At 39.7% G+C, this 25126-nt stretch overlaps 2 protein-coding genes across 5 annotated transcripts in view; one reads left to right on the forward strand and one right to left on the reverse strand.

Moving 5' to 3' along the window:
- Nucleotides 1-25126, reverse strand: part of LOC131425765 (uncharacterized protein DDB_G0283357) — a 505552-nt gene that overhangs the window by 86263 nt on the left and 394163 nt on the right. The gene's annotated exons all lie outside the window — the stretch shown is intronic.
- On the forward strand, nucleotides 19941-22839 carry LOC131428145 (uncharacterized). Its single transcript, XM_058591852.1, has 4 exons — nucleotides 19941-19981; nucleotides 20517-21528; nucleotides 21622-21903; nucleotides 21967-22839. The coding sequence occupies exons 1-4, from the start codon at nucleotides 19941-19943 to the stop codon at nucleotides 22837-22839; spliced, it is 2208 nt and encodes a 735-aa protein (XP_058447835.1).

Below are 25126 nucleotides of genomic sequence, written 5' to 3' on the forward strand. Positions count from 1 at the left end.
CTGCTCTTACTTTCAGAAATTAGTTTTAGAATTCGGAGTTTAGCTGCAGAATTCAGTTCCAGAATCCAGAATACACGCATACCAAATCAACATGTTAAACACAAAGAACCAACTATTTTTTATCGAGTTGCTTACAATTTCCCCGTAAATGTTAAACGAAACAATTCACCTTTTTTTCAGCTGAAATTTCAACTTCTAATCGAAATCCAACCCAATAGAAAGCATAGAAATTCTCTGCAGCCCCGGACGGCTCAACTTTAACCGCCCACTATTAAAAACCCGGTGTGCCTCATTCCAGTTTACACTCATGTGAAAGTGTACATGAGGAGCCATTATTCAGATCTCACTTGCCACCGGCTGCTCACAATCCGATTAAAAATATGCTCCCCCGGTTGAAACTTTTAATCTCATAAATGTGAAACGATAAAGCGCCACCCCGGAAGACCCGGGAAGACAGCGACCGGGATCAGCCATCCCCCCACCCACCCGCGCGCCGTTGATGGTCGATGGTACGCACTTTCATCGTGCGGAAAGAAGTGGCGGCAGGATTTAATTAACATTTCATAACCACTAGAACACTTGACGAGCTTACGTTGTACGGTTCTGCCCACATTCGTCCATGTCAAGATAGGCAAATACAGACACATACAGATACACAAACACAAATACACACATGTCAATTAATAATGGGGCTGTTTATGGTGCGACTCAAACCGTTGTCACTGCCGTCACTGCGCTTGATGATGGTTTATTTTTAGCATCCATTCGTCAATTGCCGTCATCCGCCGGGGTGGTGGCCCGTCGTCCCATCGGCCATCGCGTTCAGGTACGGTGCGGGATACGGAATTGGAAGCGATGCGCGAGTCGTAAAGATGTCAATTAATTTATGAAGATTGACTTCAAGTCGAGAGATGGCATTCCGTTGCATAAAAACGAACGACATTGTTCGAATTCTGTCGCGCGCGGACCCAGTTTCGACCGAAGCCGCTGTTGCCGTGCCAATCGTGTCATGGAGCCTCGATACGGTCGACAAATTACAATGTGTGCTCCTATCCATCTGTTTGGAAAATTATTAATGGCGCGTAATCCTTGATTAGAAGAACGGGGAACCCGATTGTCACACCTTTCGCTACTAGTGCTCACGATGGGCGTTGCGTGACTAATTGAGCCGGTTTTCAGTGTCGTAACGCCGAGCTGATCCGTCTTTTTAATGGATACGGCTCTCGCGTATCTCGCTGTCGAACTGCCGCTCGGTCGAAAGAGTTGCTCGTGAAATCGTTATTTATTACCGCCCAGTCAATAAATTAGACTTCTAATCCCCGACAACAGCCGTTGCTGTCGTCGTCGTCGTCGTCGTCGTCGAGAGTTTCACATATCTAAGGCTGTTGGTTGTTGAGAACTGCCGTTGTCGTCGCGATCGCTAAGCCGCTGCCGTCGGTTGTTGCAAACACTAACGATGCAAGTTATCGGTTTTGGCCCGGTTTCTGAACTGATCCGGTAAAATATGATCGTTGGGTCTGTTGTAATTGGCCAGATGAATAGTCCCAAAAACATTTTGAACTAGGTCGTTTCTTGGAGGGATTTCGAGTACGGATTTGAATTGCTTCACATCACCACCCAAGGCGCCTCTCGAGTAAACAACTGATTTCGATACCATTTTTGTCGTGAATACGACTTACTTTACTATGGAGCGCCTTTTCAAAATTTAACCTCTGGGAGAGTGATAAGTTTTTGATCGTGAATATCTCTTGTTATACTTAACGCAACAACATAATTTTTTCTCCATGCTATCAGCAATATAATCAGGAATTTGTGATTAAATTTTCAGCAGTGTAAAATATCCATAAATAACTCAAAATCTATTTTTTCTCAAACTTTTGGAAACAACGAGGAAAACTCATCTCGTTTGCTTGTCTTTTTCGCACCATGACGACGGTTTTGAGGTAGTCAGGTCAGGTAATGAGGTGGTAAAAATTTGCTCAGGTGGTGCTCTTCTTCGCATTCAGACGTCGTGGCTAGCAATAAACCAGCAGTAGTAGAGAACTGAATTTTTAGTTAAATTCAAGAACTAACCTCAGAACCTAGATTCTGGTCCACCTGAATTCTGAAGTTATTTTTATGTGGAACACATTTTTGTTTTCTATATATTAGAAACTCAAGAAAAATGTGGTCAGGTTTTGAACAATTACAGCTCAGTCAATTTTGTATCAATTATTAATATTATGTCATCATTTGATTGGAAATATTTCTACTTATTGATTTGAATGTTCATAGTCATGTTTTTTTTTAATTGTATATCATTGAAATAATGATTAATAGCTAGCAGTGTCCGATTTTGTCTGCAAAAAATCTCCGGCATACCGGATTTCCCTGTCATAGTCGACGGTTTTGAAGAAGTAAGCGATATATCAAAGGGAAAGCATCGCTTTTGAGTGCATAAGATTAATATATAATTTATATAAGATGAACTCGATTGATAATGAGAAAAAGTTTATCACTTCAATCAAAATCGCAGAAAGGTAGAGAACCGCTAGAAAAATAACTGCTTACATACAAAACTTGAATACAAGCTTGGCGAAGAGAAGCTTTAATATCGATATTCGTATGGCAATCATGTACAAACATATAACTGCATACATTTGGGCTATTGATGTAATTTCGTCGGCTACAAAACAAATTCAAATCGCGACAAATAGAGTCTACATTCTGGGTTCGCAGACTCTCGTGCATTTGCGGATTCAAAAGTGTGACGATTAATTGAAAATGTCGATCATTAGAAATTTTGGTTTCCTTGTTCCACATCAATGGCTCGAACAACCCCATCGGGCTGATCCTTGTAGTTTTAAGTTCCGAATTTAGTTTCATACTTTTATTTCAAAATTTCGTTCCAGATCACAGATTCAGAATTTAAAACTATGACTCTATAACTGAATCCTATTTCAGGATTTTGAAAATGGTTTCAAATTCAGTTGCTTATTCAGGGATTCGAATCCAGAGATATGATTTAGGATTTTTCAGCATTCATGAATAAAATTCAGGATATGAATTTTAGATCTGGATTCTGAAACTAAATACACCCAAACCTCCATTTACGAACCATATATATGTATGTATGTATGCTTACACACTCACCCGTCTACATATATGTGTATATATTTATACATATAAATGATCGCTTTTACTTCACCAATATTTATATGTATAAATAAATACAAATAGTTGCACACATGCGTACGTATATTAATACATATGTACATATATAAATTACGTAAATGGAGGTTTGGGTGTATTGAGTCTGAACACCGAACCTTCATTTAAAAACTGAATTCAAAACTTTAATTCCTGAATTGAATTTCAGCATTTAATTCATCAATTCAGTCTCAGCATTCATTTCCAGAATTCAGAACCTATATATTGGAACTAAATTGTGGACATGATTTCTGGAATTAGATGCTGGAACTGAATACAGTTCCTATATTAAGACTTGGAATTCAAGTTCAGAATTTATTTCTATAACGCAATTTGGAAAATTCTAAAAATAACTTCAGTTTTCTACTTCTAGAACTAAATTTATGTCCTGGATTTTTGATCTAGATTCCGAAAATTTGCAGCTGAATTCGGAGCGTGCCCCAGATTCATATATTAGTTCTTAAACTTTAGCAATTATAAACATTGGACAAATTACGCAAAGCAGTTTTTTAGAACCACTCAAATATTTCCAAAGGATTTTGAGTATTTCTACTAGTATCTAAATCTACAAAACTGTATTTGTTCCGCGTTATTTAATTGTATGGTAGAATATGTTTGCCGTCAATTAGTCGTACTGTAGTATAGATGCATCGTTAAAATTCTGGAAGCGAAGCAATGAAAGTTGCAAAATATACACAATCTAATACGAATGATTATCTCTATCCGGAAGTGAGAAAGAAATATGTCAGTTTTATTCGTATTCACGTCCTCCAGTTATGTCTGTGACATTACTCACCCGCCTTTTTTTCTAGAGCGAAATATAGCTCAATATTTTGAAATATTCTCGAACTCGATTTACTCTTTGCCGCATTTTTTTTCAGCATAACACATGGGCTGAAAAGTCCCGGGTCTAAGAAAGAGAACACGATTTTTTTGTTTCAAAACTGGACTCAGTTTCAACGATAACCTCTTTGTTCGTGCGAAATTTCGTACCGGCGAGCATTTTTTCCGGGTCTGCAAACAGTACAGTAGTCGTTGGCAGAGATGTCCATCTCCTCTGTGTGATGAAGAGCAAGCAAAATTTTTCCCCTCGCACTGACAACTTCAACGAGAGCTCTTCTCTTTCACATATATACACCACTGTTGTATAAAGTGTGCACGCATCATGAGTGCGTTTGTTTATTTATTTCTACCTCTTCTACTGAATCGCACCAAAGTGCTAGAGCATTAGCTAATAAATTCTCTGAGGTGGATGCAGATACTTTCACAGAGGTGTACACGCCGGTGAGCACTTTGGTTTATGGTTTGCGTAGAAGAAGCGTGGACACGCAAAATCAGCAAAATAAAACAATTCATCGTAAAATTTTCGGTTTTCCTTGCAAATTTTTCATGGCAAGGCCAGATCTACTCTCTATTAATTGAAGTTCACGGAAGTGTTCGCTCACCAACACGCGCCAGTGGTCACTTGGGTGTATTTAGACGAGAGCGAGTGTGAGCGAAGCATGCGAAGAGAATGTGTTTCACTCGCGCCAGCTGCTTTAACCACAAGCACACACTCAAATGCTGTCTATTCGACACTGAAAAGAAGTGCGCTTTCCTCTTTGTGCGATGCTTCGTTTTTTTTCTTCGCTATAAGGAGTGTATCGAAAATAAGCTATTCACAAAATTTTCTTTCCAATTATGATAAAAAACGATATTCTATTCAAACTAAAAATTGATCCTTTATTGTACTAGGTTAAACTTGAGCGTAATGAAAACCGGATGAAATTTAAGTTATTCCTTCACCAATTTTCGAACTTTTGATCGAACGCTCTTCATCAAGTTCCGGACAAGTGTTGCATCGCATTTTTTGGACGCTTGAGTCCAAATTTTTTTGAACTCCTGCATGTTCCCAGCTGCCTTACCAGTCTTCTTGAAGACCCTCTTCACGATTGCCCAGTAACGTTCGATTGGTCGAAGCTGAGGGCAATTTGGTGGATTGATATTTTTCTCATCGAAATTTATACCCTTTTCCGCAAGCCAATTGAGAGTGGTTTTGGCATAGTGAGCCGACGCTAAATCCGACCAAAACAGTGGAGGTGTACTATGTTTTTTAGATAAAGGCAGCAATCTCTTCTGGAGACAGTCAGATTGATAGATTTCTGCATTTATAATACCGGTAGTGCAAAAAAAGGGTTGATTTCAAACCACAGGAACATATTGCTTGCCATACCGGTACCTTTCGACCGAATTTTTCCACTTGAATCGACCTGTCCGCATCGCTCACATTCTCCTCAACGACGACAGTAAAGTATTGTGGACCTGGAAGGGTTTTCGAGTCCTCCTTCACATAAGTCTCATCGTCCATCAAAACGCATGCATCTGGACACTGCAAAAGACGCGAATACAATTTCCGGGCCCTTGTTGCTGCTCACTTCTTCTGGTCTACACTTTGTTTCGAGATTTTCTGCTTCTTGTAGGTCTTCAGGTGATTTCACCTCTTGATACGCTGGATCATTCCGACACTCGTTCCTGCTTTTTTGGCGAAAATCACGTATTGACATTGATTTGTTCTTCATGATTAAAGACACCACTTTCGGGTCCAGTTTCGGGTTGGAAGAACCGGGTTTTCTGTCTCTTCCTGGTAGCTCATCCAACGAATAGTGTTCCCCAAACTTATTAATGGTGGTTTTAACACTGGCATGATGAATTCCAAGCTGCTTCGCCAATTTTCGCCTAGTAATACCCTTCTCACTTAGCCATATGTTCAACCTTAATTTTCATTTTGAAAACGCAGAATTTCAACCGCACAAACAAGTAAACAAACGAAAGTTGACAGCCAAACGCACAGCATGATGTGATCTGAGCCTAAAAAATCATCACAAATACATGCGTAAAACACAAATGTATGTGGATAGCTTATTTTCGATACACTCCTTATGCGGTCGTTTCTTCACAATTTTAACCTTCAAACACTCCAATAACGCTATATAATGTTCACTGTTAATGGTATTTCCTTTCTCAAGATAGTCGATAAATATTACACCACCCAAAATACCGAAGCCATAACCTTTCCATCCGATTGTTGTGCTTTCGGGCGCTTTGGACTAGACTCACCAGTTGCTGTCCACTCAAATGATGATCGTTTTGTTTCCGGAGTGAAGTGATGAATCCATGTTTCATCCATTGTCACATATCGACGCAAAAATTCCAGGTTTGTTACGTTTAACCATGGTCAAAGACTGCCCAGAATCATCAACATGTTCTCGTTTTTGGTCAACAGTGAGCAAACGCGGTAGCCAAAACGTTCCTTTTCATAGTGAAATGCTCATGCAATATAAAGCCAAAACGTTCCTGTGATATCTTTACAATGTCTGCTAACTCACGTAACTTCACTTTTCGATCAATCAAAACGATTTTGTGGATCTTTTCTTGTAGTTTACAAAGTTAATTAAAGGATGTCCGATGCATTCTGCATCATCGGTGTCTCTACGAGCAAACCTACGTTTTATTGTTGTTTCTGAAGGATCGGAGTCTCCATAGCCCTTTTCAAGCCATTGCTTCACTTGAACGGTATTTTTTCCCATCAAAAAGCAGTGTAAAATTAAAAAACACGAAATTGTTTTTGATCCATTGTTCTGAAAATAACAAAAGTAGCGTCGCTCTTAGTACAATAACTCACAAACTAATGAATAGAATATCATGAAATTTTAACAACTGTCTTTTAAAGGTTAGGAGACTGCAATAAAACTAGCGCCATCTATGTGTTAGGCCCGGAACTTTTCAGCCCATGTGTGGCGAAATCGGTAACGTATTTAGACGACATCCAAAAACCATAAGAGTTTTTCTCCAATTGATTTTTTGATGAGAAATACAGCTTTACTTACTGCTAGGTCGTAATTTGAATGAAAATGAAACACTGGAGGATACACAAAGTGACAGTTAAAAATTTCAGACAGATGGCGACACTAGTAGATTTAAACTTCAAAGTTACAGCATTTGGCGGAACCCATCAGCAACTGAAAAGTGGAAACGAATACGGAATCAGACGTTTTGTTTGCCTTTTGCCTGCAAGTCATTTCGCCAAGAGACGTCTTGCCGAATGGGTCCCATCGTCAAAAGTCGTTTCGCCGAAGAGTTCATTTAGCCGAAAGGGTAATTAGCTATTTGTTTTTATGTCTCCTGGACAATTGAAAAAGCCTCCGAGGTGACGCCAGCTGAGTTGGCCGCTGACACATTGGCAGATGATACCGCGATCACCACATTCGCAGATGTCGCCACGGTCACCACGAGTTAAGATGATTGTATCACATCAGACTACAAGCCTTAAGTTTATTCCGACAAAATTCACATGTGGTTCAAAAGACTTGGAGTAAAATTCAAGCTTTATGCTTGTGTGAATAGTGAAACAAGTGCTCCTATAGTTGAATTTGAAAAAAATCTTTTTTGACCTAGGACTACGTCTTTCTTTACTATTGCTCACCTGGGTGCTTTTTCAAAATTTCACAACACGAACGTGTAACGAAATTACTCCAGGATTGTTGTTAATAACAGACCTTGCTGTACGTTTGCTAGTTTCAGTCTATGTCTCAAGCCTAAACGCAGAAAAACAACAACTAGTTCTTCTGTAAGCATAGCTGCTGTGGGACGTTCGCAGTGTGCGCTTCGATTCGAACAAGAGCGATTGCGTCATCCAGCTGCTGGTCGTTTGCATTGAAGGGAAGGAAAACGAAAAGTGGAAAAGGATAAGGAACATTATACAAAATCAGCCGTCCTAATGGCTCTAAATGTTATCTAATGAACTATTAGGATTACTTTCTTTGCTAATCGAAGGTTAAAATCATCGGTGCAAATCTAGAATAATTTAATTAGCTTTGTGCACTTTTTGCTGTGCTAAATTTGTTCGAGAAAAATGTTCCGAACAGTGTTTAATATCGTAGAGAATTCCATAATTTGACCCTTCTGAATGCCAGAATTGCCATTTGTTAAAAAGCTACAAACGAAATCACGTAAAAAGAAAGCTTCGTAGCCCAAATTAATTCAGTTTGGAATCAACTGGCACTGTGAGCAGCTTGAGCGATTGCGTCATCCTACTGCTGGTCGTTTGCATTGGAGAAAAAGAACATAATCAGCCGTCCTAATGGCTCTAAATGTTATCTAGAGAACTATTAAGACTACTTTTTTGAAAAATCTAAGGTTACAATCATTAGTTTAGTGCAAATCTAGAATAATTTAATTAACTTTGTAAACTTTTCGCATTGCAAAGATCGCATCAAACGAGTGCAAATGAAGTCAGCATTCGGCTGCTTCGGATTTCGAGAGAAATGCTCTGAACAGCGATCAATATCGTGGAAAATACCACCTTCTGAAAGCCTGAAATGATCCCCACGATAACATACATCATTCAGCAGCTGGTCGTTTGCGTGTAAGTAAAATTTTTCGAAAAGTAAATAGCAACAGAAAAAACCTGTTTTAATCCACCTAGTGGTGTAATGATGTCTTTTTCATATCAAACAAACTGTGGTATTCTTCAAAATAGTTTTTTCTTCGATTCTTGAAAGATTAACCAGAATCAGTTAAGTAGTCCGTTTACTGATAATGACTACCGATTGGAGTAGTTGTTTGGCCGATTAAGAATTTTTCATGTTTTCTGTCTCGACTCTTTAAGGGTCTTTTAACACACTTTACCCTATATATCCAGAACCAGATGTCGGATCCGGATGAAATTCAGGAATTCCGTACAAGATCCCTGATCCTTCCATTAAAACCTAAGTTTGTGAAAATTTGTCGAACCATCGCTGAGAAAAATGAGTGAGATGAAGAACCAGGATAGCCGAAATCAGTTTGTTTGGCCGTCAACTGATAATGACTATCGAATGGACTAGTTTTTGGGTCAGTTTAGAATTTTTTCTACGCTTTTTGTTTCGCCCCTCTGAGTTATGGTATACAAATTTTTACACACTTTACCCTATAAATCCGGAACCGATCCAAATGAGATTCAGAAGTTTTGTATGGGATCATAAAATCATTCAGTTGAATTAAAGTTTGTTGAAATCGCTCACGCCATCTCTGAGGGAAGTGAATAAGTAATTTTAAAAAGGAATTTTTGCACTAATCACCTTATAAGTCCGGAACCGGAAGTCGGTTACAGATGAAATTAACAAGTTTTGCCGTCCCGACCCGACAAGACCCGTCATTGGAATTGAAGCTTGTAAAAATCGGTCACGCCATCTCTGAGAAAAATTAGTAGAAATATTTTGATTTTTTGGCACATTTTTTTTAAGTTTGTGAAAATCGGTTTAGCCATCTCCGAGAAAAGTTAGCACAAAAAACGTTACATACACACTTACGCACATACACACACACCTACATTTTGTGTACTCGGCGAACTGAGTCGAATGGTATCTGATACTTGGCCTCGGTTCAAAAGTCGGTTTTCATAGTGATCGCATAACCTTTCTATATGAGAGAGACAAAAATTCATGAAATAGATCCGAAAAATGAAAAATGATTATTCTAAATGAAATAGTTAACCTCAAAATTCTTTATGTTGTTATTTTTGTAGTCGTTAGAGACGCTGTTTTGAAGAAATGTTCAAACGAAATCACGTAAAATGAAAACCCTTCTCGAAAATTTTTTCAGTATTGAATTGATCTGCACTGTGTGCAGTTTTGCTGGAGGACGGACGGAAAAAGTGAAGCCTTCTGTGTCCGGAAATATCGAAGGATTTTAATTGTTTGGTCTACTATGTCCATCGCTCGCTCCATTCGCAGTGCGATAAGTGCGGAAAATTTATAAAGTATGAATACAAAAGAGAGAATACATATTCAAATCGTCAGTTCTACGGGCCATAAATGATAGTGTTATAATCCGCAATTACGGTCAAATCATTTAGTTTCAACCCGATCAAATGGTAATAACAGAAGTATAACAACTGGAGTAATTTATTTAAGAAATATTTTGTAACAAATTTGGAAATATTTTTAGCTGGTAAGCTGTTAAAATAAAAAAGACTCTAGAGGGAACAAAATCGTAACAGATTTTAGAACGTTTGTATCACAATTATTATTGAATTTGTTATAACTACAGAAATCCGAAAGCATACATTTATAACAATAGTTGTAATAAATAAGATGGCAAATTTAACACAGAAAAACTATATCACAGCCAACTTTTAGCATGCTTTCAATCCGAAATTGTTGAATGATTTTTTTTATTAAATGAATAATTTATTTAGTGATCTGGTTTCTTCTTTTAGTTTTCTGAAATTCTGATCATTATATTTCGATATAATGCAACGGAAGAACTCATTTTTCCAATAAGTGAACGTTATCATGAGTATTGCAAATGAAAATAAAACATCATAACTGATTTTGTTACTATATTGTTATCATAAGTTTAAATTTTCAACTGTTTTTATTTGTTAAATATCTCAAAATAACACAAATTGTTATACATATCAACTGTTTGTATACTTGTGTTGTGATTTTGTTATGTGCATCTGATCGGGCATGGGTGTCACGACTTGGTGCGGAACGTTAGCGCTGTAGGAAAGGGCACACAAGCAAGTAGTAGATTTACTTTATGCGCCGTTTGCCAAAACAAGAGGCAACCGATTTTTTTTCGGAATTTCGCTCGTGGGAATAACCGTCAACTGTGTTGAAAGTTCTAAGAGCTTTTAAAAACCGAAGCAAATATCCGATTTTATCACAATCCATTGATTAAAACTCGAGTAATCGGAAAAACGACACGGTGGCTCCTACTAATGAGATGACTGTTAGTAAAATAGCTCTATTATAAATTGTTTTGAGCTTATAACCAATGATCGCATCATAAGCGGGAATACCCAATTAAGTTCAGTAAAACATGAACATGAACAAGTTTTACTTGGGCTGTTGAAGAAATTATACATCTTTTTTGAGTGTTACAATAGAGAAGAAATCATATTTATAATATTATAAATAAAATTTTCCAATAAACCAAACTCTTTCCGGAACTTCTTTCGATAAGGCCTGCAGAGTCAATGAGTTGTAAAAGTGATTCCCTTTTGTGTTTTCATGTTATTCCCACACACACACCGCCCGGCTTATCACTGTTTATGGCACAGGAACAGGATGTTCCCCAACCGACATCAGCACTAGGCAAGCAGGCAAGCAAAGCCACCCCCGTGGACTGCGCGTACGAACAACTTCAAATTGCAAATTATCGTCGAATAATTTTTCGCAGAAAAGTTCTCCGCTTGAGAGAAGCACTTTCCCACTACCGGAAGTGCCTACTTACCTGTGCTCGGTACTTACTACGGTCACAGCATTTTTTCTCCCCGTTAAGCTTTCGACTCAGCAACGCCTGGAAAGCGATAAAAAAGCGGTGTCGAAACTTTTGCTCTGTTGAATGGGGCTTTGCTGCGAGCAGAAGGTGAACGAGTGTTTGGTGATGAGGGAGGGGGAAATAATTCACCCGAAGTGGTTCAGAAATTTGTGTGCCTTCCCCTCCGGGGGAAGGTGGATTCACTCGATCCACTTGCAGCAATCCACATGCAGTTCTTTTTCGCAGTCTGGCATAACAATTAGAGTTGATTTTCGCTCACTCGATATCTTACCGGTGGAAACTACATGCGTCTTGGGAAAAACGTAAATAAATGTTTGTAATTAAGAAAAACTTCGCCCACTACTTCCGTGTTATTGTTGTGGGTAAACTTTCGATCCGTTACTTCTGAATGATTTACAACTCTTCTCCGACCCGGTGGCAGGAAAAACCGACCCTTGCATCCTTTGTCACGCTGGTCCCGGAAAAATTCTTTTCTTGGCAGCGGAGTTGTTGTAGTAGAAAAAAAGGTCGCCGCTTGGTTTTGAAAATTTAAATTTATGAACTACACTCCGGTGACTGAGTTTGGGTTAGTTTTTCTTTTACTTCTCTCCGTTTTGTGTTCCACCCTCCCGGCCACTTGAGCACAACTTCCAGATCGACTTACGTTCATGTTTCATTCCAAAGGGCCCCAAAAAAAATTGAAAGAAACCGAAAGAGTTCTGAAGCCCGGTGCTGTTCGACAGAAGAAATCGGGTTGCTTTGGGTTTGGTACTTGAAGACAGAGAAATAGAGAACTACCGCCGTGTAACTCCACTCTGGGATCGGAGTCGGATGTGGTGCTGTTTCAGGTGCAGGATGGAGCAGAAGCGGACACACTACAGGATCCCGGAAAAGCTCTATCGCTTTGTGGTTATGCCCGTACGACCTGTTTCCTGGTAGGGGTAAGCGGGCAGGTTTCTTGAGATAACCCGTTCCCGGTTGCCAACCAACCCGGTAGAGGGAATGGTGGTGGTGCAGGGAGAATAGTTGGGCTCCTGGGCGTGGAGGCAAATATTTTTCAATAAACTTTCCAAAAGTTAAATGGTTATTTATTGTATGTAAATTCAGTAGCATTTGCGTTCTCTTGCGGGATCTCACTTTTGCTTTCTTTTTTGGGGAAGGGGGGAGGGGGGGGGGGGGTATGTGACCGAGGGTAACGATGAGAAAAGCTTGGTTTTACTGCTGTACGGCGGGGGGTTGGGACCGGATCCGATGCCGCATGTGTGCAATGGGTAAGTGCAGTGAAAAATGAGTTTCGTTTAAAGTTTACACTATCTATTTGGTGGATTCATGACATGGAACCGCACTAACTCACTTTTTTCCGGTTATTTCTTTTAGTTGGAATCATTTACCACCAAGGGAGTGCTCAAACATTGAATTTCTACAGCTTTGGGACTTGCAAAGCACAGAGTTTTGCATTGTGTAAACATCACGTGAGTAGAATATTTCACAAATGCGCGTCATGTCAATTTTGTGCATGTGCTCTATAAATTTCAACGCTTAGAGAAAAACGATTCCATGACTTGGCTGAGTTAGATTTCAAAATCAGCTACCCATGCAAAGTCAATCGTGTTCCAAAGTAAACCTTTTATAAACAAGCCCCGCCCTAATACAATGCTTGCTTCAAATGGATTCCGACATTACTAAAATTGTTCGTTCACTGAAGGCTTAAAATTGATTTGCTCGGAAAGGGATTTCTTGGGAATTTTTACAAGCAAGAGACAATGGGCAAGGCTTTCCCACTACGTGATCTACGTTACTGGCAAAGTCACGACGCAAACGCATTTGAAGAATGATAAACCAACAGGAACCTCAAAGGATACATTAAAGCACTTTAAGGGGGTTCTTCAACCGCACTGTGGTGGCTCGGTGGTGCGTATGTCTATCACAAGTAGTCTATTGTCTATCACAAGTATGTCTATCACAAGTAGTCTATCACAAGTAGTCTATTGAAAAGAAGGTCAGTTGGACTATAAATAAAAGCTGAAGGAAGTAGTAGAAGTTTTCATTAAACTATCTAAACCTGCGTTTTGCCGTTCTTTGTAGAAAGGTAACAGAATTACTGGAGAAACCGATTTTTGGTTGGAGCTCTGCAGACCTCTGGACTTCAAGTTCGAAGATATAAAGGCGTAAGTGACGTAACCGACAAAACACATTTATTTTTTCTCCGCGACGGGTTAACCGATTATAACTAACTTAAGCTCGGTTGAAAGCTACTATTGAATTGTATATCAAGTTTAAAGATCAAGTAGCTGTCACTTTCGGTTCCGAAGATATATTAGTAAAAGTGACGTAACCGACAAAACAATGCGTGAGTTGAATATTTTTCAAATGCGAGTTATGTCAAATTTGTGTCTGTGCCCAATATATTTCAACGATAAGAGAAAAACGATTCAATGACTTGGCTCGGTTAGATTTAAAAATCAGCTACCCATATAAAGGCAATCATGTTTCAAAGTCAACCTTTTATCAACCAGTCCCGCCCTAATACAATGCTTGCTTTAAATGGATTCAAACATGACTAAAATTGGCCTTTCACTTCAGGCTTGCTCTGAAAGGCATTTCTTGGAAATTTTACTAGCTTATGGGTAAGGCTTTTCCTTTTTGAGATCAATGCTACTGGCAAAAACATGTCGCAAATGTAGTCGAAGAATGAAGCTCAAAATGTACATTAAAGTACTTTAAGGGGGTCCTTCAAGGGTACTGTGGTGGCTCGGAAGGTGCGTACTCTACTTTGTAAATAATCATCATGGAAGCCGAAAGAAGGGAAAAAATTGTGCACAGTTATTTGAAAAATCCTTTGTGGTCCGCATCTAGGCTAGCTAAACGGGAGCGGGTCATATCGCCGAAAGCCATTTCGCCGAAAGTCGTTTCGCCGAATGCCATTTCGCCGAAAGTCATTTCGCCGAATAGGTCATTTCGCCGAAAGTCGTTTCGCCGAAAGGGTCATTTCGCCGAAAGGGTCATTTCGCCGAAAGGTTCATATCTCCTGCATGTTATGTCACCTGTATACCTGATGTGGCGCAGCCACATAACCGAAGCTAAGATGGCTCGGCGGTACAAAGCCGCCGAGCCGACGCCAGCTGAGTCGGCCGCCGACCCGCCGTCGGAAGCGGCGGCCTCTTGCATACAAACCTGTAACCGCCTCGTTTGCCCGGTCTACTCAAAGCTAGGTTTCTTTGCTTTAGTTAGGTCCGAACGAGCGGTAGCGAGGTCGGACAGCACATGAACCAAAACGATGTGGCGTAGCCGCATTAGATATTTTTTTCATTTTTACTTAATAAACGGAAAATACCACCTACATTTGCCTGGTAGATACACCTATGCAATTGCTTTGGTCCTTACTAGCTAATAGTCAACAAGTTTTCTTGGGAACTACTTTCTGAGGTTCATGAATCAATCTTTATTCAAGAGTACAATAATCAATCATTATTCAAGAAGTACAATTGTAGGTTAACAAAACGGGCGTTAACGATATCATCTTTCGTTTGTCTTTAATTTAAATTAATTCTAATTACGATTTCAAGACGATTTCAGGATTCGGCGAAATGACCCTTTCGGCGAAATGGCTTTCGGCGAAATGGCATTCGGCGAAGTGACCCATTCGGCGAAATGACATTCGGCGAAATAACCCTTTCGGCGAAACGACTTTCGGCGAAACGGCTTTCGGCGAAATGGCTTTCGGCGAAATGACCCTGATCCAGCTAAACAGCTGAAATTGCCCAGAAATACCCAGGCGCGTTATCAAACGATATAAGGAAACATTGACGACGATTCGGAAGCCTCAAACCAATCGTCGGAGTGGAACTGTCGGCCGGAAACTGCGTGGTAAGATTTTGAAGACGATTAACGGGAATCCTAATCTGTCGGACCGTGATTTGGCCAGAAAATTCGGTGCTGTCCATAATACCGTGAGGAGAACTCGACTCCGGGAAGGCATCAAGTCGTATCGAGCTAGCAAACAGCCAAATCGGACCATAAAACAGAATAGTGTGGTCAAAATTCGTGCTCGGAAACTATACGACCAGGTGCTGACCAAGTTCGACGGGTGTCTTCTGATGGACGATGAAACCTATGTCAAGGCTGACTTCGGGGAAATCCCAGGTCAAAAATTTTACTTGGCAACGGCTCGGAGGGATGTTCCAGCCAAATTTAAATTTGTTTTTGGCGACAAATTTGCAAGAAAATTTTTGATTTGGCTGGGCATTTGTAGCTGTGGCAAAAAAAAACGAAAGTTTTCGTTACAAATAAGACCATGACATCGGAACTGTACCAAAAAGAGTGTCTCCAAAAACGAACTTTGCTGTTCATTCGATCCCACGACCATCACTATCATTACAGCAAAGCCGTTCAAGAATGGTATGCAGAGAAAGGGGCCGAGTTTGTTCCGAAAAACCTTAACCCACCCAACTGCCCCCTTAACCCAGCCCTATTGAGAAATACAGGGCAATCATGAAGAGGAGACTCAAGGCAAAGGGAAAGGTTGTCAAAGACATCAATCAGATGACGACCTGGTTGAATAAGACAGCTAAAACGATGGACGAAGAAGGTGTGCCGTGTTACAGGAAAAAATCGAGAATTCCTTCGAAACCGTGACGAATAATTTTATCCGTATTTTTTCTTAAAAGTTTGAAGAAAACGCTACATTTGTATACAAGAAGATCTTGAATTCAATAATAAATAACTGACATACAGGCAATTGTCTTTGTTCCAATTCTATCTGAAGCAAGCTTTACAGCTAAGTTGCTTTCTAACTAAGTCTTCCGGGCCAATTTTCACTAGTCAATTTTTCAATAAATTGCAAATATTTTTATATGAGAAAGTAAACACTTTAATAGAAAAGCATCATTATCATGAGTTTGTGAGGTACAAGTAGGTACAAATTGAATAGAAGATTTACAAATTTTTATATTTTTCACCTGAAAAATGAAGATTTTAATGTGGCAACCCTGCCCGCTATACGAAATTGTACAAAGCACATTGTGAACCGAGCAAAGCCGCACGCACCAGTTTTGCATCGTCATTTTGAATGACGATTTGAATGTTTCGACACTCATCGCCCTATAATTTCTGAACCGGTCGAATCTGAATGAAATTGCACAGCTTATTTTAGGAGAACGAGAGCTTATTTTCAATCATGATTTGTGAAAATCGGTTCAATCGTTACTAAGAAATCGAAGCGAGTTCCGTTTTTGGAGTTTTTCTTCACTATCGTCGGTGCTTTCGAAAACGGAAACCGAGGACTAGTAGTCCTAAAGAAGTTTTATATATTCACAAACTAACAAGATCTGTCAACTAGATGAATTTAGTTGTAAGTTTTATAAAAATGTGCACCTCGTTTCGCCATCGCTTGTGAAAAAAATGCTCATGAAATTGAAAATTTTCACTAATCGCACTGTAATACCGGAACCGGAAGTCGGATCTGGATCAGCGTTTTGGGAACTTTTAAAGAATTTTAAAACCATTTATTTGCTTCTTGGTTTGTGAAAATCGGTTAGGAAATTTCCAAGAAAATTGAGTCCGCATTTTTTCATAAATTTGCACATATTTTCTTGTAATTCCGGAATCGGAAGACGGATCCAAATGAAATTCAGATAAATTGTATGCGTCCATAAGCACTTTTGTCGATCAGGTTTCTGACTTTCAACCCGAAAAATGTTATGCTTCAATAAAGAGCAGTAACAAACACTTTTTCCAATTTCACATACCTGATGATGCTCTTGAAAACAATAGTTTGATATTTGATTTTGAAATAACCGCCTAAATTTTGAATTTTGCGAACGTTCCTAGGTAATTCCTACTTAAGTTGTGTAAAGTTTTTATTCAAATTTTAATTTTAAATTGAAAATAAATATTTTTCAAGATGATTTTGCGCTTTTTCTCTTATGAAAAAAGAAAGGTAAGGCAAAAGCTTTAAAACTCGACCAATAAATATTGAAAAAAGTGATATGGCATTCGACTTAGTTCATTGATTTCTGCAATGTTTCCTTAGATATGATTTTCACAAGCTTGGAGTCAAACGAATGCTTAAATTCTTCAATTTTATCGGTGGCCGATATTTGTTTCCGAAAACACAGAGTGATAAGTGTTAAAAATTTTAAAACGTCTTCAAAAGTGACTTTCACTATTTATAGGTCTTTTAGTTGCAGATTGAAAATAGCGATTTTAGTTTAACGGACCCCGGATGTGCTGAAAATAGAAAAAAAATCTTAAAAAATTCGTATCGATTTATGTTTAGTTCTTGCTGTACTTTATGCTATGTTGATCTGATGATTTTTTACGTAGTTCTAAATAAAAAATTTTGTTAATATTACATTGCAGTAATCGAAGTTGCAGATATCGAATTTTGCCCGTTGTCATCTATGTCATTGCATGAACATTTTTAAATTCATGAATCAGACAAAAACGATTTATTGCACAACACCTTCGAAAGTTCAATCTATCCATATCTGAAAAATTTATGATAGTCGCATTTCGTAGTATTTTGATTACTTCCAATCCGGAACCATGAGCTGGGATTGGAAATTTGCAATGTAGAGTTTAAAGCGACCGACCCGCATTATGAGACTTTCTATTTGAATCATTTTTCTGTGAGTCAATCTAGGTAGATATCAAACAATCAAAACGGAATGAAAGTTCAATTTTGATGGATTTTGTACAATACTTGCGGGGCTTCTGGCTGCAAATATCGCAAACTAATGGCAAATGGTTGATCATCAATCATAAAAACTTGCTATTTGAATCGATATTATATACACTTTTTCTGATTTTTCACTGTCCTTCAAACGAATTTTTATTCTAATCTAAATTTACGAAAATCGATTCAGCCATCTCCGAGAAAATTAAGTGCACATTTTAATCAAATATACCCTTTACTATTCTTTACGTTTCGTCTTTGACTCGTCAGTGCAGAGCAGTTCAAATTGAACTGCTTATTGCAAACTTAAACAGTTCAACTTGAACCGCTAAGCAGATGTAAAGTTAATGCTACTTGCAAAACACTTATTCAATTGGTACCGAAGTACCACGTCTTTCCTGACGTGCCGAACGAAAACGTTGTTTTCGGCTTATACTGGCCGATTCAGATTTGGTCATTTAGGGGTTAGCCTATGTTTGTGCTTAGGGCACATAACCGTTTTTACTATTCTTTACGTTTCGTCTTTGACTCGTGACTGAATCGGCCAGTATAAGCCGAAAACAACTCAAAACTTCCCGGTTCGAAACCAGTCGCTTGACTGTTCCTGTTTTTTTATCGCAAATCAAATCGCCTAAAAGTATGCAATTTTATCTTACTTTGCGAAATCTTAGATTTGCACGATAAAGCCTTTCCCCCCAAAACTGGGTAATAACAGCTGAAAAGTCGTACTTAATTTGTAACAAATTTAGATATAATATTGATATTTACATATCAGGGTTTGTAACAATTTTGTTATCACCCAGGTTAAATTGAGTTATAATTATTGTTATTTCAACTATTAACGAGGTAAAGATTATGACTAATTTAGATAGAAAAAACGAAACAACCCCAGATACAATTTTGTTATCCCTTGTTGATCGGGAGTCTATTGGATCATAAGACCTTTCATTTGAATTTTGTGATCTCGATGAACTGAGTCGATTGGTATATGGTAAAGTCGGTTTTCACAGCGATTTCATAGCCTTTCTATATGAGAAAGGCAAACATGAAATTTTGTGATCCTCCAAATTTTAGAAATATATGAAATGGAAGCATTTTAACAAGCAAATACTTAAGAATACCGGATGATACCAAAACTGGAAGTGTGAGAAAATATTTCCATAAAAATTAAAACCAATGTATACCCTCCCGACAATGAACAGAACAATTTTTTAAAATCTCTTTCCTAATTTTTAGCGCAGAGATTGCGACATGACAAAGTCATCCTCTAACACGACAACGCTCGGCCTCACGTCGCAAAAGTGATCAAAAAGTATTCCCCTTCTGACTTCCACCTATTCCGTTCGATGGCACACGGCCTAGCAGATAAACATTTTCAATCCTTCGAAGAGTTGGAAAAATGGATTGCTTCATGGATAGCGTCAAAAGAGGACTCCGTTTTTTCGAGCCGGGATCAGAAAATTGCTGGAAAGATGGTGTAACAAGTGACATATTAGCACTCCCTTTAGAAATAAGTTTATCTTAAGCTAACCTTTGGTATACACACCTTAATCTAAATAAAGACAGTTCCTACACACGTCTTACATGGTGTCAGAAGCGCGTTTTATTCGTTCCGTCGAGTAACGGTGATATCTATTGTACAAGTCTGCCTGTTAGAGACCAGTGAACTAAAATCAGAAGCAGAAAATGATTTTTTTAACTTCACGCTCGCAATACACCAAATTTTGATTTTTATACTAAAATAATAGTATAGTTTCACAGCAGCGGTTTATCTCACTCCTGTAACAAAATGGCGGCATCGCCAGCAGCGGGACTCAAACCACCAAAAGCGTTAGTTTTGAGTGAAAACATGTCAGCACAATGGAAATCTTGGGTACGACAGTTTAATTGGTTCGCAACAGCGACACAGCTGGTGGAAAAATCAGAAGAAGTCCAATCTGCCACCTTTCTGAGTGCGATTGGTGAGGACTGCATTAGGATTTTCGACACGTTTAATTTGCGACCAGAAGAGGAGAATAACTTAGTGCTAATAAAAGCAAAGTTTGAAGAGTACTTCATTCCAAAGTCGTGTATAACATATGAGCGTTATACATTCAATAAGATCGTTCAAAACGAAGACAATTATTATTATTATTATATCGTTTATTTATCCCCGGTTTTAACCTAATTCTGGTCGTTCACCGGGTTTGTAACAGTTTGGGGTCGGGATTTGGGGGTGGTTGGGAAGTATAAGGTGAGGGATTTATAGGGAAGGAGGAGTTTTTACATCGAGTCAGTACATTACATGTTATACATTTCATAGATTTGCTAAGCTTAAGGCAAAATATCTATTTTTATCTGTGTTGGTCTGGGTTTGATGTAACAGCTTCGGGCTGCGGGTAACATCCCCGGGGGCAGCACCCCCGGCGGATGGCCGCTTAGGTGCTGGGTCGGTGACGGGTGACTTTTCCGGGTGTCGGGCCGGGTTCCTGGTCCCGGTTCTGTTTTCTGGGGATGGTTGCAGGTGTTGGTCCGGTGGGAGCCGGGTCAAGCGATCGGTGATCCGGGAGGCCGGTTTCGCGCGAGTGGTGATTGGAAATTTGGTGAAGTCGGTGCAGTGTAAGAAGGGGCCGTGGTCGACGTTCCGGGGGGGTTTGCCCCACCCTCGCGGAAGGCCCACGGAGCAGTGTAGTTTCTCGGCTGTGTGTGCGGCAGCGGCCGGGTGGTCCGGGTGGTCCAGGTCGTGGATGCTGAGTTTTCGCCGAGAAAACGAAGACAAATCTTTTGATTGTTTTGTTACTAGAGTGAAGGAACAAGCTAAGAAGTGTTCCTTTAGTGTGCTACATGATTCATTGGTTAAAGACCGGATAATTATTGGCGTGAAATACTTACAATTGGTCCCCCAACTGCTAAATGACGAGTTGACCTTGCAAAAGACGATTGAATTATGTCGCAACCATGAACTAACTGCAATGCAGTCCAGAGCGATGATAGCCGAAGAAAAAATTGACGCAGTAAAAGTGTTAAAGAAAAAATCAAACGATAACAGTGACACAGAAGTAATACAGTGCGGAAGATGTGTGAGAAAACACAAGAGATCCTCCTGCCCGGCATATGGAAAGGAGTGCCGATCCTGTGGCCGCAAGGGGCACTTCGCCGCACAATGTAAAATCCAAAATACCGTAAGAAAACCGACTATTCACACGATATCGGAAAAAAATAACAGTGATTCAGAGGAGGAATTATTCATTGGAGCTATTGAGACCGAAGGAGAGGATTGGTACCAGACAGTGAGAGTGGGAGGCAAAACATTCTCTGCTAAGCTAGATTCTGGTGCTACCGTTGGGTCTAGCAAAAAGTTTGAAATTACTTCCCTTGCAACAGTCCAATACGAAATGGTTAGTCACATTTTCAAATCACAAAATGAAAGTCTTGGGCGAGGCTGAACCTTATGTTATATTAAAACAAGACCAAGCCGAATCTCATTCAAGATAGTCAAGGAAACCGTCACTCCGATACTGGGGCGAAAAACGTGCATAGCGCAGCAGCTCATAGCACGAGTGAATGATGTGCAGGTCAATGACAGCGATATTTACAATGGTCTGGGTTGTGTAAAAAATTACGTTTATGACATCGACTTGATCGATAACCCACAGTGGAAGATGAGACCAGCGAGACATGTGCCGCATAGCATTCGTGATGCAGTAAAAAAAGAGCTTGATTCAATGGAGAAACTAGGTGTCATTGAAAGAATTCATGATCCAACACCAGTGGTAAACGCAATGGTTTTAGTAAGGCGTAACCAAAAACTAAGAATCCGTATTGATCCTTCTCAGGTAAACCAAAACCTACTGCGACGTCATCATCCATTGAGTACTCTCGAAGAAATCTCTACCAGATTGTCAAAATCGAAGTATTTCACGATTCTTGATTGTACGAAGGGCTTTTGGCAGATCCCGGTAACTGATCGTACGGCAAAGTTTTTGACATTTGGAACACCCTGGGGACGATATTGCTGCAAGCGGCTTCCGTTTGGATTAGCTTCTGCTCCTGAAGTATTCCAGAAAATCATGCAAGATACTCTAGATGGACTCGATGGTGTTGAATATTCGATGGACGACATTCTCATTCATGCGGAAAGCTTATCTCAATTGAAGGATATTACAGAAAACGTCATTCGAAGACTACATGAAAAGGGTCTTAAATTAAACAAGGAGAAATGCGTATTCAATCAGTCAAAAGCTAAGTTCTTGGGTCACTTGGTATCCAAAGATGGCTTAAGTGCAGATCCAGATAAATTGGATGCAGTGCGGAGACTAAACACACCAACGAACAAGCAAGAACTCCAACGTGCTCTAGAAATGATTACTTATCTTGCAAAATTTGTACCGAACTTGTCAAAAATTACTGAACCTTTGCGACGGTTACTGGCAAAAGACGCGGCCTGGGTCTGGGAGGTTGAACAAGAAAAGGCTTTTCAAGATATTAAAAATTTGATGATCTCACCACCAGTTTTGGCATTCTACGACGTCAACAAACCAGTCACATTGTCAGTCGATGCCAGTTCAAACGCGCTAGGAGCAGTGCTAATACAAAATGAAAGGCCAGTAGCATATGCATCAAAAGCCCTTTCTGTAGCCGAAAAGAACTATCCACAAATCGAGAAGGAAGCAGCCGTTATCAGATTTGCCTGTCAAAAGTTCCATTAGTATGTTTATGGAAAGGAACTTATTGTCGAAACGGACCATAAACCCTTGGAGTCAATTTTTAAAAAGCCGAGCTCCACCGAGATTGCGAAGAATTCGATTTGAAATTTCTCAGTACAACCCGAAGGTGGTTTACAAAAAAGGACGCGATATTCCAATCCCAGACATTTTGAGTCGGGATGTAAAAAATCCTATACAAGAACAAAATCAGGAGGAATTGGAAGTTCACGTAATACTGCAAATGTCTAAGAAAGCTGGTTCGGAGCTAAGAGAGCACTCAAAAACGGATTTAGAAAGGCAGCTCCTGACGGAAACGGTACTAAATGGATGGCCTAATAACAAAGAAGATGTCCCGCCGGTTATACGGAAGTATTGGTGTTTCAGAGATAAGCTAAGTGTCTACGACGGTATTCTCTTCAAATCGAATCAGGTCGTAATTCCAAACACGCTAAGAAAGAAGATGCTCGAAACAGTGCATAGTGGTCATCCAGGCGTTCAAAGTAGTATCAGAAGAGCAAAACAAATTTTATTTTGGATAAACATGAACAGAGATATTCAGCAGTTGGTCGAGGGATGTAACGTGTGTCAGCATCATCAGCGTAGTAACGTAAAGAACATTATCATTACTAAAGAAGTTCCGGACCTGCCATTTCAAACAGTTGCATCAGACTTGTTTCACTTCCGTGACGGCGATTATATTCTCATCGTGGATAGCTACTCTAACTTCTTTGATTTCAAGCGGTTGGCAGAAGCAACATCTGAAAATGTCATTCGTGAGCTAAAATCATGGTTCTCAATTCATGGGATTCCACAAGTTCTGGAAACAGATAACGGCCCACAATACTGTTCAGAAAAATTCCGGGAGTTTTCGAAATCGTGGGGTTTCGAACACCAAACTTCAAGTCCACACTTTCCCCGTGCTAACGGTTTGGCTGAACGATTCGTTCAGGTGGCTAAAAACATTCTAAATAAGTGCTCGAGGATAAATCAGGTATTAATCTGACCCTGCTGCATGCTAGAAACACTCCACGTAATGATAATATTCCTTCGCCGAACGAAAGGCTTTTCGGTCGACTTGTCCGATCTGATTTACCAATGACACTCAGCATGCTGAAACCCAAGGTAGTGACTAGAGATGGGCAATTCGTTCGCGAACGGTTCAAAAGAACTAGTTCTTTTGAAAGAATGAATGATCAATAGTCCTTTTTTTGAGAACGGTAGTTCTTCAGTTCAAAGTCGCGGACCTTTTTTTTTGCTCACGCAATCCTTCTTGAATCTACGAAACCTCAGTTCTAATTGAGATCTCGGTTAGTCATTCAACAGGCAAATTAACTATGAAAAGAACGAACGAACGGCTCTCGAGAACTAGTTCGTTTAGTAGAACTCTGCATCACTGAACGGTTCTTTGAAATGAACTGTTTTGCCCATCTCTAGTAGTGACTAACGTAAAAGATGCATTACTACGAGAAAGACTGTTGCAGAAGTCCTATGCAGATAGAGGCGCACAAGATCCACCAAGATTCTCGGAAGGCGATAAAGTTCTAGTGCAGGATCCGAAATCGCATCGGTGGGCGCCAGCAGAAGTGCTTCGGGAGCTGGAAGAGGATAGATCCTATTTAGTTTCAGAAGGACATAGAGTAATAAGAAGAAATTCTCACCATCTACAGGGTCCGGCACTCGAAGTGTAACCAATTAAAAATGCCATGAATTCAGTTTGGAAAATTACTTTTACTTAATTCAAAGTACAAAATGTGTAAAAATAATACAAAATTAAGAATCAATTCACTTTTGCTCGATATAACCACCTTTTGCCTTGACTTGATGACTTGAGAGAGCGAAGGAGTTGCTTCGTTTGGTCGAAAGCGGTTAATTTCCGAACATTGTATTTTCTGACGAGAAAATTTTTCCAATTGAGCAATTCGTAAACTCTCAAAACGATAGGGTTTACTTGACCGACCGTTCATACGAGAATTTGAGTTATCGATTGGCCACCAGGAGGCAGCACCCGCAACAGATAATGGTTTGGGCCGCTGTAACCGCAGATGGGCGCTCTCCAATCGTTTTCATCGAGCCTGGCGTCAAGGTAAATGCGACATATTATCGGGAAAGTATTCTGGAGGTTGCTTTGAAGCCGTGGGCAGACAAACATCTCGGTGGCAGACCATGGACGTTTCAGCAGGATTCGGCACCGTCTCACAAAGCTCGAGTGAACCAAGAATGGCTGAAAAACAACGTTCCGAACTTCATCACGTTTACACAATGGCTCTCGAATTCACCAGATGGGAATCCA

The sequence above is a fragment of the Malaya genurostris genome, chromosome 1 (assembly GCF_030247185.1).
Source record: "Malaya genurostris strain Urasoe2022 chromosome 1, Malgen_1.1, whole genome shotgun sequence".
In the NCBI taxonomy this organism is placed as follows: Eukaryota; Metazoa; Arthropoda; class Insecta; order Diptera; family Culicidae; genus Malaya; species Malaya genurostris.